The 17680-nt window shown below is 38.5% G+C and overlaps 1 protein-coding gene across 1 annotated transcript in view; it reads left to right on the top strand.

Annotated features, from left to right (window-relative positions):
* otofa (otoferlin a) overlaps nt 1–17680 on the top strand; it is a 75660-nt gene that overhangs the window by 36168 nt on the left and 21812 nt on the right. The window contains exons 6-17 of the mRNA XM_053336698.1: nt 4042–4107; nt 4206–4241; nt 9504–9577; nt 10752–10878; nt 11222–11276; nt 12465–12596; nt 13883–13945; nt 14390–14474; nt 14614–14773; nt 15175–15361; nt 15687–15873; nt 16615–16838. Of these exons, the coding sequence (XP_053192673.1) occupies nt 4042–4107; nt 4206–4241; nt 9504–9577; nt 10752–10878; nt 11222–11276; nt 12465–12596; nt 13883–13945; nt 14390–14474; nt 14614–14773; nt 15175–15361; nt 15687–15873; nt 16615–16838 (1396 nt within the window). The remainder of the gene's footprint in view (nt 1–4041; nt 4108–4205; nt 4242–9503; nt 9578–10751; nt 10879–11221; nt 11277–12464; nt 12597–13882; nt 13946–14389; nt 14475–14613; nt 14774–15174; nt 15362–15686; nt 15874–16614; nt 16839–17680) is intronic.

Below are 17680 nucleotides of genomic sequence, written 5' to 3'. Positions count from 1 at the left end.
CATGGTAGTACATGATGCAGATGTGATCAATATTTGTGCAAATAAGCAGTGTAGTTGGAAAGAAGTTTTGAGTTATAAATAGTTTAGCTACAGCCTAAGTTTCTTAAAGGGGACATAACATGCTTTTGTGATTTTTTGTCATTTACAGTATGTGCTGTTATAATGTTATATGTCTGTTGTGCTTTGAACACTGAATGTTGCCTCTACAAAAACTGGACGGGGACCATGAAACCGATATCAGATTATGCGTACATCCACAAATGGCCATCTATTCCGTAGATGTTGTTGCTAGATTGTTGCTATGGTTGTTCGTGTTTTCCACCTGCATATTTTGGATTGTGTTTCAGCTCAAATATGTGTCCACTTTCAGTAAAGAGATGTGGAATTGCCATGCACATCTGGAACAAAAGAATCAAAAGTGCAAAAGACAGTGTGTGAACTTTCATTTCTCTTTTGCACTTTGAGTAAAGAACAAGAAAAATAAGTGAAATCCTGCTAGTGCTGTTTATGTACGCTGCAGGTTCAGGAAACTGGCCAATCAGAATTGAGTGGGCTCATAAAGATGGGGGCTTTAAAGAGAAAGGAGTTAAAAACAAAGGTTAAGGAACAGAGGTTTGTATGCAGGGCCAGTATAACATAAATTAGTTTTTTGAACTATAAATCATGCAAAGATATCCCAGCAGAGCACCAGAATATAAATAGACTCCTGCTGCATGATACATCTTCTTTAAGCTGTTTGATATTTAAATATTGTTTTCAATATTTTTTCAAGTAATTATTTGGTGAGAAGGATTTTTATTTTTTTAAAGTTTCTGTTTTAGTGTATGAATATTAACTTGGCATCAACATTTTCATGGTCAGTTTCACGATTAAAATGAGTGGTGTCATACTGTCTGAGGCATTTTTTTCCACCAACACTTATACATGAGGTTTTTAAATAATGGAAGTAATTTAAAATTGTGAGGATACTAACCTTTCTCGTCACTAAAAATGTTGTCTACTTGCAAATGGTAGTTTATAAGAACAGACAAGTGGTCCTAGGCCTTAAGCAGACAGGAGATTATGTAGAATTAAAGATATAAAGTAGAACCATCTGCCCCGCAGGCTTCTTTTTGCATAATACTTGGTCTTCCTCAGCAGTTTGCTTGTTGCGTTTTTGTTGAATACTATGTGAAATCATTTGTGGGTGGTATTTTCACTGCGACTATCTGCAAAGCCAGACCCCTAAATCCATCTTTAGATTGCATGTTGAATGGATGTGTGAAAGATTGTGTGTATGTGCATGTGGCTAATGCTGTTTTGTGCATGTTTTTGTCAGTTGACATTGATTTCTCAAATTTCACTGTTTTTACAGCATAAAATTAAAACTGTTCAGTGTCTGCCAATGTTAGATGTGAAGCAGCCCGAGGAAAACAAGACAAGTTGACTAATCTCAGTTTTAGAGCATCCCAGAGGAATTATATAACAGATACAGTGTTTGCATTTGGTCGACAAAGATAAAAGAAAGTACCGCTGTGGAGATATCTTTTAAAAGAGTTCAAAAAAAGTTTGGTGAAAGTAGTTAGCAAACTAATCTCCAACAAACTGTGGAAAGTAAAATTTGTATTCAGCTTGATCTGTTATTTTTTCATTTCTCTCACTTTCCTCCAGTTAAATAAGCCCTCTGTCCTTGGTGCTTGATTGTCAGTTAGTTACCATGGTTGCAAAAGGCTGTCAGTCAGCCGTGTGGCTTTTTTTCTTGGACAAAACAAGTGAACTAGTTGCTTAAAAAATACCATTAACTTCCAGCCCAGGCACCACATTCAGCTCTAATCTGCCTCACACCGGTGTTAGCCAGACTGATGGGCTTGTAGAAAGATTTTAATGGCCTTGCCACTTCTCATCTAGACCTTTTATATCGCGAATTAGCAGCCTGCTCTGTTTATCTCTGGTTGAGAGGTTTTCAGAATTTTACCACTGTTTCATTGTGTCCTGAATTCTGACGCAATACAGCCAGTGTTAATTGTCCTTTTTCATGTAATGAAGCATGAATGTGCTAGTGATGATAACCTGGGATGGCTGTTCTCCTAGAGAGGAGAAGAAGGTGGAGGAGGAGGAGGAGGAGGAGGGGAAGGATAAAGAGGATGAGAATGTCTTCAACAGTTTAGCCTCCAGGTATATTTCCTCCAGCCTGTGCTGTGTGCTTCAAATCTTTTGTGGTGTGTGGATTTGTGTGTCTGTTCTACCTCCGCTTTCATGTTGATGCAACATTTCACAGCAATGTCACCTCAGAAATATTTTTTCTCTGTAAGACAGATACATTTGATGAAGTCATAACCAGACAGTCACCGTCTTCTAAAGGAATCAGCTTCTGGAAGGCTTTCTGACTTTCCACAGATTGCTTTTCTTTTTAAACACCTGAAGGGAAGAGATGCAAACACAAACTCCTCTGTCATAAATTACTCACATACTGTTCTGAATTTATACATTAATGTAGAGTAAAATAACAAACTACACTGATCATAGAGCCATAATCAGAGCTATCTTCGCAGCAATATATCACATGCAGCCAAAAGGTCACATATGCTGCTTAAAGGAGAGTTTGTGCTCATTGCACTTTTCAGTGGACATTGAATTTGGCTTGTGTAATTGGCTTGTAAGGGCATATTGGTTGCCCCTCCTCCTCTTAATTTAGTGCAATTGCTCAAAAATTGATCATCCCACTGCTACTACCTCCCTCCACATGGTCTCTGGGTCGGCAGGATGATTTATAGCAGGAACCATAAAGCATTTTGTGCTATCTGCGACACCATAATGAGCTGGCTTTGCAGAGGTTTTGTTATTCCTAATAAATAAATCACCTGCTGCATAGTTTTACTGTCAATGAGGCAGATCTGCTGAATAGTGCATGCAGAGGAGCACATGTGCCAGACATGAAGAGAATGGATTTAAAGCCTCAGTTGTCACTTGATCTGTGGACATCAAACACTGGAAACAAAGGAGTAAAGAGATGAATTGCTGATGAACATTGTATGATCATACTTTAACACAGGCACAAAACACTAATATGACAGGATTTTTCCCCATAGAAACTAAATTAATCAGTATTGCCCCACTGAAACATATCCATGTAAATAGTCATTGTGTTTATTCTAACTATTTAAAAATGGATGATCCATTTGCATTGCATCAAATCTGCACTCAAAGGAGACAATACAGCCTGAGCAAAGCCTCTGTTGAAAGGATAATTTACTCAGGCAAGTGTTGATTTATCCATGAGCTACCTTGCGATTTCATGTGTGATTCATTTGTCTATCAGTGTAAATAGCTGTGTCTTCAAAGAGAGTCCTGGCATCGTACTGTATGCTCATCTCACAGCAACATGTCGCAGGTGCTGTGTGCTCTTTTATCTCACCGGTTTTTATCCCATTGGGTTGTAATATGTGAATCCCTGGCACTGGCAGTTCACTGCAAAAATTCATAACAACAGAAATGTCAGATAATACATGCGATAATAAACGTGGCATTTATATAATCTTCACACCCATAGTTCACCTACACAGGTGTTCACCTAACCAGGGGTTTAATTAAGGAGAGCACTTGTGTGGGTTTGCAGGGCTTTTAACAAAGTTTTCATAACTGGAGAATGGGATTGCTTTTACTTTGGTGTTCAGCTATTATTGATGTAATATATGAACCAGAAGAAGTTTACTGTACACTGCTGAGAGCTGTCAGCTTTCAAATGTACAGTGCAGTCAGCAAATGAAAAGTCTTCAGATCGGTGAATCAAGACATACTGCTGCTGACACACTGAAATCACAAATAAGGTTTTGCAGGGTCCATTTCCCTTTGATGTAATAAAAAGAAAAAAATAGAGTTATATTTTTTTATCTGTACAATCAAATAAAAACTGTGATCTGTCATTTTCAATCCTTCATGCTAGGTTTTAAATCATTTATCATTTTCTATTGTTCTGCGGCTTGTTTTCTTCTGCTGAGACAGATGCTGAATTGACGCAGTCGTCTTTTGAATCTTTGACATCCTTTGTTTTCTCTCGTGTAGCTGTGTTTTCTCGGGGGACTGCTCCGTGTTTGTCAGCTCTGCTGCCGAGTTTTGTGGTGGTTTGCAGTGATGCTTTCTCTCTGCTTGCGTAATTCTATGGCGTCTAATGTTGAACAGTTTGAGCTGAGTGTGTAAGCGCCTCTCTGCTGTTTTTCTGTTCCAAGCCCAGACAATGACGACATGAAGACATGCCTCTTGGGGTAAATCCTAGTTTCTGCATTACCTGTGTGTTTGTCCCAGATAGGAGTTGTATAATACTAGCATATGGAGGATCTAATCTCCTCATTAGAAATCATTATCAGTAACATTAGTTTGCCTATAAATCAGCAAATATGCCTAGGGGCTACTGCAAAGTCACATATGGAGCTAATGCACAATCAAACCTAATCAATGGACACATATAACTTACAGTGTGTTCTAACATGGTAAATTTATACTACACAATAAATGCAGAGGGAGAGAGAGAGAGAGAGAGAGGGAGAGAGAGGGAGAGAGAGGGAGAGAGAGAGAGAGAGAGAGAGAGAGGGAGAGAGAGAGAGGGAGAGAGAGAGGGAGAGAGAGAGAGAGAGAGAGAGAGGGAGAGGGAGAGAGAGAGAGCTCTGCCTCAGCATTCAGAAACGGTTGATTTTAGTAAGGAGTAAGCTGTGGCCGTACAATAATTTTACTGACTGTAGTTTCACAGCAGGAAGTGTAGACAAATTATGAAAACAACTGAATGAATGATGAATACTGAAAATTTAAAATTAAATAAATAAACACAAGATGTAAAACTATGAATTATAAATATGAAGAAATGGTCAACAACTATCATGTGATCTCAACATAACTTTTTAGTTTTGGTGAGGCACTGCCTATGCTGACCGCACATCACTGCAGTACAATTACATAAAAGCAGAGTTTTGGAATCCCATGGACGTCATCAGAAATGTCGGGGTGGCGGGTGGGGGGGGGGGGGACATTTTGTTTCTAAAAGCATTCAAAGCAGTCTGAGAGAAAATGTATTCTCCAGAGATTTTTTTTCCGGGACAGTTGATGCAATAACAGAATAAAAAATGTAAGAGTGCTATTTGGAGTGTATATTAATATTTAAAAAGTAATAAGTGTTCATAGAAAACAGGGTTATACATGTCATGTTTTTGTCTTCCTCCTCATTTTCCTCAACATCCTTTTTTTTCTTTTTCCTTAATTCTTCAGTCTGCCTTTTGTAGAAGAGACGGATACACTTCTTACATCATACACCCAACCCCACTGTAAAATATGTATTTATTCTACAGATACATGCTGAACACACATAAAATAACACACAAATACACAATATAGCCTTAAGATTTTTTTTCAAATGTTTTGTTTGGTGTATGTAGGCCATGAACGCTCAAGGGACTTTTTTCGGGGAGTGTGAAGGCATGAAAATTGCAAAATATTCTAACTATGTAACACTAATGAGAGTAAAGTTATCAGCAAACACCCCAAAGATACAAAAAAGCACTTGAGAGGAGATGTCAATATCAGAGGGATAAGTAACAATGATGTTCTGTTTCATCTGTTTTACGCTCATAAAAGTAGAGGTCTCACTACAGTCAAAATGGAAAATTGGATTGACATGGTTGAATGCTCTGAGCTGCAGAGGAAGAAATCAGCCAAAGAAAGAAACCAAGTGTTGAGACAGAGAGAGGACTGCAGAAGACTCAATAAGGTTTCAGGACAGACAGTTCTGCTTTAGTGAGAGTTTTCATTCCCCAACTGTCTTATCAGGTAGTTGATCTTTGTCTGGCTCAAGTCCCTAGGATCCTGGAAGCACCCAAATATGTGCATCTAGTCCATGCAGGTGAATGAAAGAGCATGTGTGCACAGGGTAAAGCTCATTGAGCACCATACAGTAGAACCTCCAGTGCAGAACGTACAGTGCAATAGCCTATTAATTATTGATCGCTTCCCTTTATTCACCCATTTTCATCTGAATGTGAGCTTTGTATGGTGTTTGAGAGAGTTTGACAAACCAAAAAACACATACATTTATACAGTATGGGCCTGATTTACTAAGATCCCAAATAGGGGGTTCTAAATTGCAATTTAGTACCCACTATTTGGGATCTTAGTAAATCAAGCCCTATGAGTATACAAAATTTCATGGCAATCCATCCCACAGTTGTTGAGGTATTTTCTTTGCCAGTAATGGTTGCTACCGGCAACAAAAAGTTCAACTGCAAGTGGCAGGGTAGTGAGCTCTTATTAAACCATTTCTTTACACACAGCTCTATTTATTTGTTCTGTTTGCAGCAAGTTTATAATCAGACCTCTGGAGTTACCTTTGGTTCACAAACTAATCCCACTGCTTGACATTCATATTATAGATGAATTCATAACCTCTTTTACCAAGGAGATGGAAGTCAAGCTGCCAGATATTGACAAATAACCTTGGGAGTAATTCTTCCATAGATATATCATTCATCTTTTCAGCAATTTACACGTGTAACTAGGCAATTTATTCATGCTTTCATGTATTATTGATTCGAGCACAATCACCCCCCAGACATACAGTGCAGGTCGTTTTCAGCTTTAAGCACACATATTCTTACATGACCTAAATCCTGTGCTTTTTAAATATGCAATAACTGTGATTTGGATACAATAGTAAGCCTTTTATCTTCACATCTACAAAGCTTGAATGAGCTTTTCTCATTCAAGGTGTTTGTGGTTCATGTTTGGTTGATGTGCAGTGTTTAAGTGTTACACTTTGAGTCACTGATGCATTTATGATCTTTATTTCAGATCAAAGGAAAAGAAGGAGAGAGACAATATTAGGTATTAAGTTTCTATCTAACCTCAATTTCTCAGCAAGTTGCCAATTCCCTCAAAGTTTTACTGTGAGTTAGTTTCACCTGCTAACCTTCAAAGTACAGTGAGAATTTTTATTACACTAATTGCAAAACCTAGTGGTGCACTTTGTTTGCCTCAACATCTTTGAAGGTAACATTTCACCTTTACATCAGCAAAGAGGCATAGATGGCTTGTCAAAAACAAGCGAGTAACTGTCAAGGTTCATCTCATTTCAAAGATTTCAGACATGGCTTGATGCTAAAAGCATTTTTTGATGTTTGTCCTTGTATTCGTTCTTAACTCGGCACAGCAAAGGAAAGGAAAAGAGAGGGAAGGGAGCGAAAGACAAGTAAGTAAAATATCTGATGGCTCCATTTGTTTATTCACTAGAGTTTTCCAATGACTCTGTTCCCTTTTTTCGACTGAAAATCATTCAAATTGTGCCAAGGTTTCACTCTTGATGTCTTCACCTGCTAGAGTTTCATGCCTTCTGTCTACAGCTGTTGATAGAGACTATATGCTCACTGGAATAAGGTCTGCATTAGTCCTTAGTATTATCTTTCAAGAGCTTAATATCACCTATGTACATTTTCCAGGCAAATGAACTCTTGTGACCTTGCAAATAATATCAGTTCTCTGTAGGGCTGCAACTAACAATCGATTCATCTGTGATTACTTGTCTCCCAAAAGCCACAGAAATGCCTTCATTCTGCTCATTTTGTCTAACTAACAGTCCAAAGCCAAAACATTTTTTCAATTTATGATGAAGAAAGCTTTTTAAAAGATTTCTTTCAATCAACTAATTGATTAATCAACTAATTGTTGCAGCTCTTCTCTTTCAGAGGCAGGTAGAAGTGGTGTTATATTGTTATCAGGTTGTTGCATGTCATCCTCCCTTTCTCTATATTCCTTTATCTCCTGTCTGTCTCTACTATGAAGGAGGTGAGGCTGTCTTTCCCTGTCTGAGTCAGTGTCTGACTAGAGGTGGCACTTCAGGAAACACTCTTATAAACTCTTTTTGTGATGGACGTGCTTGTTATGACCAACATATTTTGCTATTTTGTTGGCTGATCATGTGAATTTACTGGGAACAAATCAGCACTTTAACAGAGTTTACCTCTTATACAAAAAGTGAGCCCTATCGTCTTCATCTTTCCCTTTCTCCCTCTTCCTCCTCCTCTCTGTATCTCCAACTACACTCCTCCACCTCTATCTCTCTCCCTCCCCTCCCCTCCTCTCCTCCCTGCACCATCGACTCACCTGTACAACGGTTATCTGCCTGGTTGGAGTGCCTGCACCTGACAGGTAAATAACATGGAAATATAGTGCAAAATAGGAGGAAACTCTGGGACGATTTATTTCTATTGAGTTGAGTTGGACTAGTGGTATCTTTCATGTGGTATGTATTTTTTGGTACACTGTTTGTATGTTTCTTTTGATAGTTTGTTGTTTGAATCCTACTTTGATTAAGGAGATTGGATTACTGCATCATCTTCATTTGTAATTAAGTGGTGCTGCAACTCATGATTTTCATTAGTGATAAATTGTCTTTTCAAGTACCGTAGTCAGTCAAATGTTCAGCCTATAAAATGTCACAAAAAATGAAAGAAATGCTAAACATGACAGCTTTATAATGATTGATTTGTCTGAGTCCAAAACTCAAAGATATTTGATTTACAAAGATATAAAACTGCAGTAAATCCTAAAATTTAAGAAACTGGAACAAGCAATGGTTAGATATTGTTGCTTGATAAATGACTTACATTATTATAGTCGTGAATTAATTGTCTGTTGATTGACTACTTGAGTTATCATACTGTAAGTGCTTTCAGATGTTACATTTAAATCTCTTTTTCAAGGTACTTTTCATGCACTGATGGTTTAATAACGTTGCCAGTCAGGCGGAAGTCCTTCTTGGCTTTTATTACTCATGGGGCTCTGGGATTTTACTTTTAAAATCACGTGTACTGGCTCCAGTCATGAACCTATAAATGAAATATTGACATACCTTTCTTTGAGAGTGTGCATCCAGTTGTCCACAGACCATGAAATGAGGTTGAAGGTTGAACAGGTAAAGGTCCAAGCAGAAACTGAACTCTGATACAGAAGACTCTGAATGCTTGAGGTAACAAAAGCAAATTCATTAGTTTTCTGATGTGTATCCATATCCGCTGCAAATTGGACGGTCACACTCATTTTTAATTATTAAGGCCACTCATTTGTCGTCCCGCTGGTGACATCACAAGCTCTTTGTTGTTGCGGTGATATGTGATCCAGATAATATCAATGTGGAGATACTGGATACTCTTGTTTTGTGATCGAGGGTCTGGAGAATTGGTGGCGGTGATGGGGGGGATTGAATCAACTGGAATTAAATGTCTAGCCGAGCTACAAAGATGCCCATGATATCTGGACGTTATGGTGTTGAGTTGCGTTTTGATTATGCTCATGAGTGGGTTTCCTGCTGAAGTCAAGTTCAGTTCTTCATGTTAATCAATCTCTGAGGGTTTGAGCCTGCTGTCGGCGAGTGAACTTAATGAGACAAGTTGAGCAGAGGATGGATCAGCGGTGAAGAAGGAATAAGATCATTTTCATTTTCCTTCTTCTCTCTCCTCCTATCTGCTGTCTCTTTTTTCCCCCACCAGAGCAGGGAAGGGAGTTTTCTCAGCCATGAAGCTCGGAAAGATCAAGAGCTCAAAAGACGATCACAAGAAAGGAGGTAAAGCAACCTGCAAATATGCAAGACAAGTCCCATTTCAACCCTAGCCAACCATTTTTATTTAAAAAGTTAAACAACCGGTCAAAAGTTTTAGAACACCCCTATTTCTTATTTTTATTTAAATGAAGTGGTTCAAATCCAGTAAGTAATCTTAACTGCCAGAGGTATTATAAAACATTTACATTTCTACAAACTAAAAACTGTAAAATTTCATATTTATATAGTTTCAAGGACAGGAAATAGTTTAACAGCTCACAGCATTTTTGCTGCAATGATGTGAATTAGCTTCAAAAGTTAATGCCAACAACCCTACAGGTGTACTTCTGTTAATTACTTCTCTTTAAAAGCATGGTATAAAAGCATGAAGGAGGAAGTGTGATAGTCTGGGGCTTATGCTGGATCCAAAATTTTCACTGAGTGACCTCTGGTCCACACCTAGCTGACCCCAATATACCCCCAGTCTGTGTCAGAACTACCTTAGAGGAAAAGAACAAGATTGTAGGCTTCAAATCATGATAAAGCCAGCACAGACTCCAGACTTAAGCCCCTTTAATCTGGTTGGGATGACCTAGACAGAAAGGTGAAAGCAAGGCACTTTCCGAAGAAATTATTTTATTTCCACTTTAGAAAGAATGTGTGTTCAGCTGCAAAAGATGGTTACTTTTAGTCAAAAACGTGGATTGATTTTCACTCCATGATTTCTTTTCTTTTTTTCTTTTTGTTTTTATATTGAGACATTAAACTAAAAAAATCTATGCATTTCAATTAAAACTGGAAAAATTAGGTGTTCTAAAACATTTGACTGGCAGTTGTAGAATAAAGTCACAAACTGCTCAATTATGGTGTCTGTAAATATTAACTCCCAACATGCAGATCTAAACGATGTCATACTGTCAGGAATCAAACTGTGTTGGGAAACTGGTGATTGTATTTTATTTATTTGGAGTTCATACATATTGTTGGAACATAGTGCTTATGAACTAAAGTGCTGGAATATGCCTATACAATATCCACCAAGTATTAGATTTTAATAATAATAAAGTTAAAACCCTCAAATTTTGAGAAGAATAGAGAAGATATGATATGTTTTTCTCAGTGGTAGCTACTGCCCTGGTTCTACAAGTGTGTTTTTAGTTTTTGCTGTTGATGTCACTGCTGTTATCTTGTCATCCAGATGAGCCGGCAGTCCTGGACATGGAGGACCTGGACAAGAAGGCGATGCGTCTTGCAGGAGTGCTGGATCCAGACACCATCTCTCTGGCCTCTGTCACCGCCGTCACCACAAATGTCTCCAATAAGAGGTCTCCTATTTGCTCAGACCCCCGACCCCCACAACCCCACCCCCACCCCCCACACACGCACTTTATACACTGGTGGAGGAGTGAAATTATATATTCACTCCCATAGACAAACAGTAAAATAAACAATAGTTTATATCTCAAACTGCTGATGATGCAAAATAAATTGAAGCTGGCTGCACAATGCATGTATTTCTGAACATATTCCACCTGAGAAAATGGAAAAAATTAGGATATAGACAATTCAGGATTCAAACTCAGCATGGTAGGTCACTGAAGGAGCACACAAACACTTAATCTGCTGATCCACTGTAGAAAAATGACTGATTATGTTACATTTCTCCAGGTCAAAGCCAGATATCAAGATGGAACCAAGCTCTGGACGACCAGTGGATTATCAGGTGTGTGTGTGTGGGTGTGTGTTTTCTCTGTTGATGGATGCACAAAACTTTATAAAAATTACCCAAGGTTGTGCTGGATAGAGGCATCACTCTCATGTCTGTGTGCTAAGTAAGGACACAGAGCCAAGAGGTGATTAGCTTAGCTTAGTTTAGCGTAAAGACATGGAAGCAGGGGGAAATAACTAATCAGCTGAATACTGCATATTTTCCAAACTGTCTAGCTCAGAAGTTTTCAAAGTGGGAGGCAGCCTACCCTGGAGGTCTCCAGAGTGTTTCAGGGGAGGCTCAGTGAATGAAAAAATTATATTAGTTACTGCAAAAGTTATCAAAAGGAGATCACATAGAATATCCTAAATGTGTGCCATTTGGTTAAAGAGACTAGTTTTGGGGGATTTTACAGTTTTTCCCACTTAAAAAATGACTTTAACAGACTTTTTATGTGTTTGGTGTAATGTGAAATATCAAACAGCAATGTCAGGTTTTCTGGGCTCAATTGTTGAGTGTCTTTGTGATAGCAAATAACATAAATCATAATCCCATAGCCATCTACTGTAAGAATGGAGAACTGAGCAAGTAAACTAAGGAGGGTGGGAGGGGGTGGTCTAGCTGTTCCTTTAGTTTTCTTTATAATCATGGCTGTTTGCATTGCTGTGATCATGGCACACTAAAAACATCAATGAATAGATATAAAACAATAGTTGTGCCCTATTTTCATGACCTATTTAAAAAAGAACATGAGTATATTCACACACCAGATTGAGATCTTGGTGTAATTGTGGGTAGCAGACTCACCCCCTCTGCTTTGTGTTTTGCCTGTATGTCTGCTCCTCTTCACAATCCAAAGACTAATTAAACCAGAGGGATATTGCTCAGATGTAGAAGCTATCAGCTTGGATCTAGTTTGTTTCTCAAAATCTCTTTTAAAATGTCTGAGTGAGAGGCTAAAAAAAGTCTGTGAAAAGCCCTCACTGCCCTGAATCAGAAGAGTCATTAGAGTTTGTGTTAAGATCAATACAGATTGTTTTCTTTTGAATTGTCCTTGGGGTAATTACAATAGTGTAATTACAGTAAACAGTTGCATGATTTATGATGATGATGATGTTGCTGCTGGTTGACTCACTGTTGGAATATAGTCAGCTTGTTTTTGCACCCAGTGTCACACCTGATCTGGCTGATATCTCCCATCAGATTAGCATCACAGTGATCGAGGCCCGGCAGCTGCTAGGCCTCAACATGGACCCTGTGGTGTGTGTAGAGATTGGGGATGACAAGAAGTACACGTCCATGAAGGAATCCACCAATTGTCCGTACTACAATGAGGTGAGACTTTTAAAACTTTAGCATTTCATTATGCAAATTTACAAATAACCCAATCTTCACGGAAAGGAAATGTACCAAATACCGGAAGTGATCCAAAAGTGTATGAGAATGTGAGAGTAGCAGCTATAGTTTATGGTGTATTTAGCAGCTGAGGAAAATATACTGGTGGACTGTTGCTGCTCACTTTATCACTTCCACGTTACTTCCGGTCATGGTATATTCCCTTTCCATGAAGATTGTGGCGCTTGTAAATTTGTTTCAAGCTTTGTAAAAGTGTTTCACACTTTGTAATGTTGTTTTGCACTTCCTGGCCACCATACAATAGTACTCACAATATAAATGTTCCAGTTTTTATAGCATTTTAAATATAAATATGTTAAACAAAGACTAATGCAGCATTCTTTCATCATATAGGACCTTAAATAGGATGATTGGTGTGGTATTATGAGTGTGTCTTGTCACAGTGGCATTTTTAGTGAAGATAATTTTTCAACAGGAAGACATCAGTCAGTGCCTTTCTCCCGGTTTTTTAATGTGATGCAAGATCTGCAGATTTCTGGCAAAATGCCGCCCAGACATGCTTGAACTGAAATGCAGGGCAGGTGTTGTCAGTGATCTCTGTGATGATATGATGTCCTAATAATTTATTCACATTGAAATACCACACGTAACACTTTTCTTGCCAGCTCAGAGTGTTCCTGGAGAGCAGAGAATCCCTCTTGGCAGGTAGGAAGTGTTAGTGAGTAGCGATGAGGATCATGCTGCAGAGGTCAGCCTCTGGGTTGTGTCCTGCAGGGAGTGGAAGTGACAGTTTGTCTGCTATTGATTGTGTCTGTTATTCTGAAGATCCCCTGCGGACAGACAAACTGCAAACCGGACTGCTCAAGACAAATGTTCTTCCAGCTTTCTCTCCTCGTATCTGGTTTTGTCATTTCAGAGCTTGACAATGAAATTTGCAATGTTGGAAGGCTAGAGTCATCGCTTATCTAACATCAAGAGAAATATGATATGATATGTCACTATTTGAGTTTTCAAAAAAGAATCAATCATTGAAATCATTCCACTGCCCAACAAAAGCTACTGATCTCATGCAAGTCTCACACAATAATGAAAAGATCAGGATCACAAATCTTGTCATTCCATCACTTTCAGTTTAACTTTAAAGTTATTTTAAAAGCAATCATTTTAGTCTGAGTGCGAATCTGAAAGAAATAAAATGTCATCCAGAACTCTAAATCTGAAGGCTGAAGTGAATTCATTTCAAACTTTTTCTCTGCTCTCTGCAGTATTTTGTCTTTGACTTCCACGTCCCTCCTGATGTCATGTTTGACAAAATCATAAAGCTTTCGGTAAGTAATTCATTCATCCAAAATGCGCACTGCAGTTCAGCTAACAAAACGACTTTTTGCATGTTTATGTGAAACAAACATTACATTATTAAACTCTAATTCAAGTTTAACTTGGGAGCACTTTGCTGCATAAGTATATGTGTTAATGAAGAAAATAGCAAATATGACTCCTTAATATTTTAGTACAGAGCAAACATTAGTACAACCAAATAGAGCTAACTTTTAAAACTTTTAACACTTCATTATGTTCATTAAAGATGTGATTAACATATCTTGTTATGTATAATGTAAAATGATACATATTTTTTGAAGCCCTTGTTCAACATTAAGTTGACAGCCATCTGTTGCCCCATAAGACTTCCAGAGACACATTGTCAATACAACAGTGATTGGTTCCGAGTTTGCACTTCATGTTAATACTTAATTTTCAATTCTGTAAATTAGGTTATTCACTCTAAAAACCTTCTTCGGAGTGGTACCTTGGTGGGAACCTTCAAAATGGATGTTGGGACTGTCTACTCTCAGCCTGGTAAATTACACACTGCAACTTAAATCACACATACAATGTATCTATTTATCAGTTTGCAGTGAATAAACTGTCCATTTGATGAAATACATGCTTTTGTTTGATTGATTTGACTGTCTGATTCATACCTGCTGTACCCCAGAACACCAGTTCTACCACAAATGGGCCATCCTGTCTGATCCTGATGACATCACAGCGGCATGTAAAGGATACATTAAGTGCGACATTGCTGTGGTCGGGAAGGGCGACAACATTAAGACACCACACAAGGCCAATGAGACAGATGAAGATGACCTAGAGGGGTAATACTTTTACTTACATGACAGTTTCACACTGAAATGATGTTTGTGTGTAACATGTATGTTCTTTCAGTGGACAATATTATATGTCACATAAATTTGAAGCAGCTTACATGTATGTTAACAGATAACAGGCTGGCAGGATAACATAAACCGTGGTTAGTTTTTACAGATCTGTATTAAGTCTACTCATAAGTCTACTTAAAACATATACTGACTAACATATTTACTGACACAGAGTACTAAATAATGATAACTAGTTAATGCTAGAACTGTGTTATTAAGAATTTACTCCTTAAAACGTATCTTTATTTTTTCCAACAAACTGTGCTGTTCGTGAGTGCCCTCAATTACTCCACAATCCTACCTTTAAATGAGTTTTTGTGCCAATGTTTGTCTTCCAGGAACCTTCTTCTCCCAGAGGGCATCCCAGCAGAGCGGCAGTGGGCAAGGATTTATGTGAAGATCTACCGCGCAGAGGGCCTTCCTAAAATGAACACCAGCATCATGGCTAATGTGAAGAAGGCCTTTATTGGAGAGAACAGAGACCTGGTCGACCCCTACGTTCAAGTGCAATTTGCTGGGCAGAAAGTAATTCAACCCACATCCTGCTCTCTGCTACACCATGCTGGTTACGAGGGCTTGTTATTATTCTCCTAGGAGTTATTATTACTCACAAAGAATACACTGTGGGTTGGATATTGCATTGTGAGTTTACAACACTTAAAGGTCCTGAAAACTATAAAAAATGCATTCTTGTTTTAAACATGGTAAGGCCATTAGAAAGTAAGACAAAGAGAAACCCAAAGTTTTATAAAAGCCTCTTTTAATTTAATATCATTAAAGCAACAGCTACATAGCAGTGCACCACAGATATATTTGAACTTTCCATCTAAACACCATTTTGTGTCTCCAGGGGAAGACTTCAGTCCAGAAGAGCAGTTATGAACCAATCTGGAACGAGCAAGTCGTCTTCACAGAGCTTTTCCCTCCTCTCTGCAAACGGCTGAAGGTCCAGATAAGAGACTCCGATAAGGTCAACGATGTTGCCATAGGAACCCACTTTATTGACCTACGCAAGATATCCAATGATGGTGACAAAGGTAGGTCAAAACATACAGATGTGTGAACAGTTGGTCTTATTTGCATTGATTAGCTGTCAGGAACATTAATTATTCAGACACAGTCATAGACAGTCTAGTTAATGTTTTACTATATGTAGTATAGATTGAACCTCATGACCCACCTGAACCTCTGGGAATGGACGTTTAAATTTAGTGGGTGACATTTATATGGACCTGTGATTAATACATACTTTAGTGTATATCAAACCAACCTGTGTGATTCATTGAGAAGAAAAGAACGACTTGCATTATGATAAATTATTTTGCATGATTTTAATGTTAGATGTGAAATACATTTACTGTTTCACATAGATTTACAATCTGCTTGTCCATATGCTTTTAAACGGTTGATTGACTAAATGACCTCACTATATATGGAGAAAATGAACAATGACTAATTTTCTCCATGTATAGTGATGAGTTGGCATGTATGATAGAACTGGCTCTGTGGAAAAGTTCAACATCTTTAGTGGTCTGGATAAAGATATGGACTCTAATCAAGAGGAACTTTGACTATCCCGCATGCTACTTTTTTCTTCAAGGACTGTGAAACCATAGGCGAATTTGTTAATATTTAATGCACTGGATGAAGATACTTGAAAGACTAAGGAAGTCAAAGAAAATACATTCATCAAATGATCAAAAGGATTCTTGCAGATCAGCGCCTCATGTCATACATTTCAAACACATTTCTTCTCATTCTCCATTAACTTTCCTCAGGGTTCCTGCCCACTCTGGGTCCAGCCTGGGTCAACATGTACGGCTCCACCCGCCAGTACACTCTCATGGATGAGCATCAGGACCTGAATGACGGACTTGGAGAAGGTGTGTCCTTCAGAGCCCGTCTACTGCTCTCCGTTGCTGTGGAGATCCTGGACACCACTTCCCCAGAGATTATAAGCTCCACTGAGGTGCAGGTGGACTCTGTCTCCAACATCTCAGAGGTGAGAGGGCTTGTTCACATAGTTTTTGGTGTTTCTACTTGAAGGCATGTTTCAGTGTGGTTGAATTGCTAAGGTTAAGTAATTCCTGCTTGTAAAATGCTTCTCGGACTTCATCACTAAAAACAACATTTTCTAACAAAACAGTCAAAGAAATGCTATTATCTTGACCACTGATTTATACGAACAAGCGCATTGACCTCTCCTGACCTAGCCCCCACAATAAACATGGCAATGTTACAATCCACCATTGTATTGGCGTATATGTAGTTAACTGCTCATCAGGGAAATCAGAAACATTAGATGCTTCTGGGCAAGCTTGCCAACTTCGATCTTCTATGTGTAATGGTGTGAATGTCTCCCCTGGGAAGCTTGGCCGTTCATGCCAGCTTGACTCTGTAACAGTCATCAACTTCTGTGCTATGAAGATGAGACAGACTACTAATTGAAGACGAATATACTAATTAAAGTCATGAATTGGCTTATTTATCCCTGCATGTAAATACTACATAAACTATGGTGGATTGGATTGGATCTAAGTCAAATGTGTACATCAGTGCTTTCGGAACATCAAGAGTGGCGACTGTCATCCTAATTTCTAAGACTAAGAAAGGATGACAATAAATAAAAAGTACGTCTGCCAGCTCAAGTTGATTTCGGATTAATGTCTGTGTACCAAGTTGTGAGCTTGTTTGGTTCTAAGGGAGTAGACTTGGCCCAATTTGAGCCAGCATTCATTGCCAAGGTAGCAGCACTAGTGCCAGGATTGAGCCAGTATATTAAGGGGAAGTAATTAAAACCGCAAGCTGAAACAGGTTGGTCTATCAATAAAGTTCTTCCATATA

This window comes from Scomber japonicus, chromosome 17 (assembly GCF_027409825.1).
Source record: "Scomber japonicus isolate fScoJap1 chromosome 17, fScoJap1.pri, whole genome shotgun sequence".
Classification (NCBI taxonomy): domain Eukaryota; kingdom Metazoa; phylum Chordata; class Actinopteri; order Scombriformes; family Scombridae; genus Scomber; species Scomber japonicus.
This window is presented reverse-complemented; position numbering and strand designations above follow the sequence as displayed.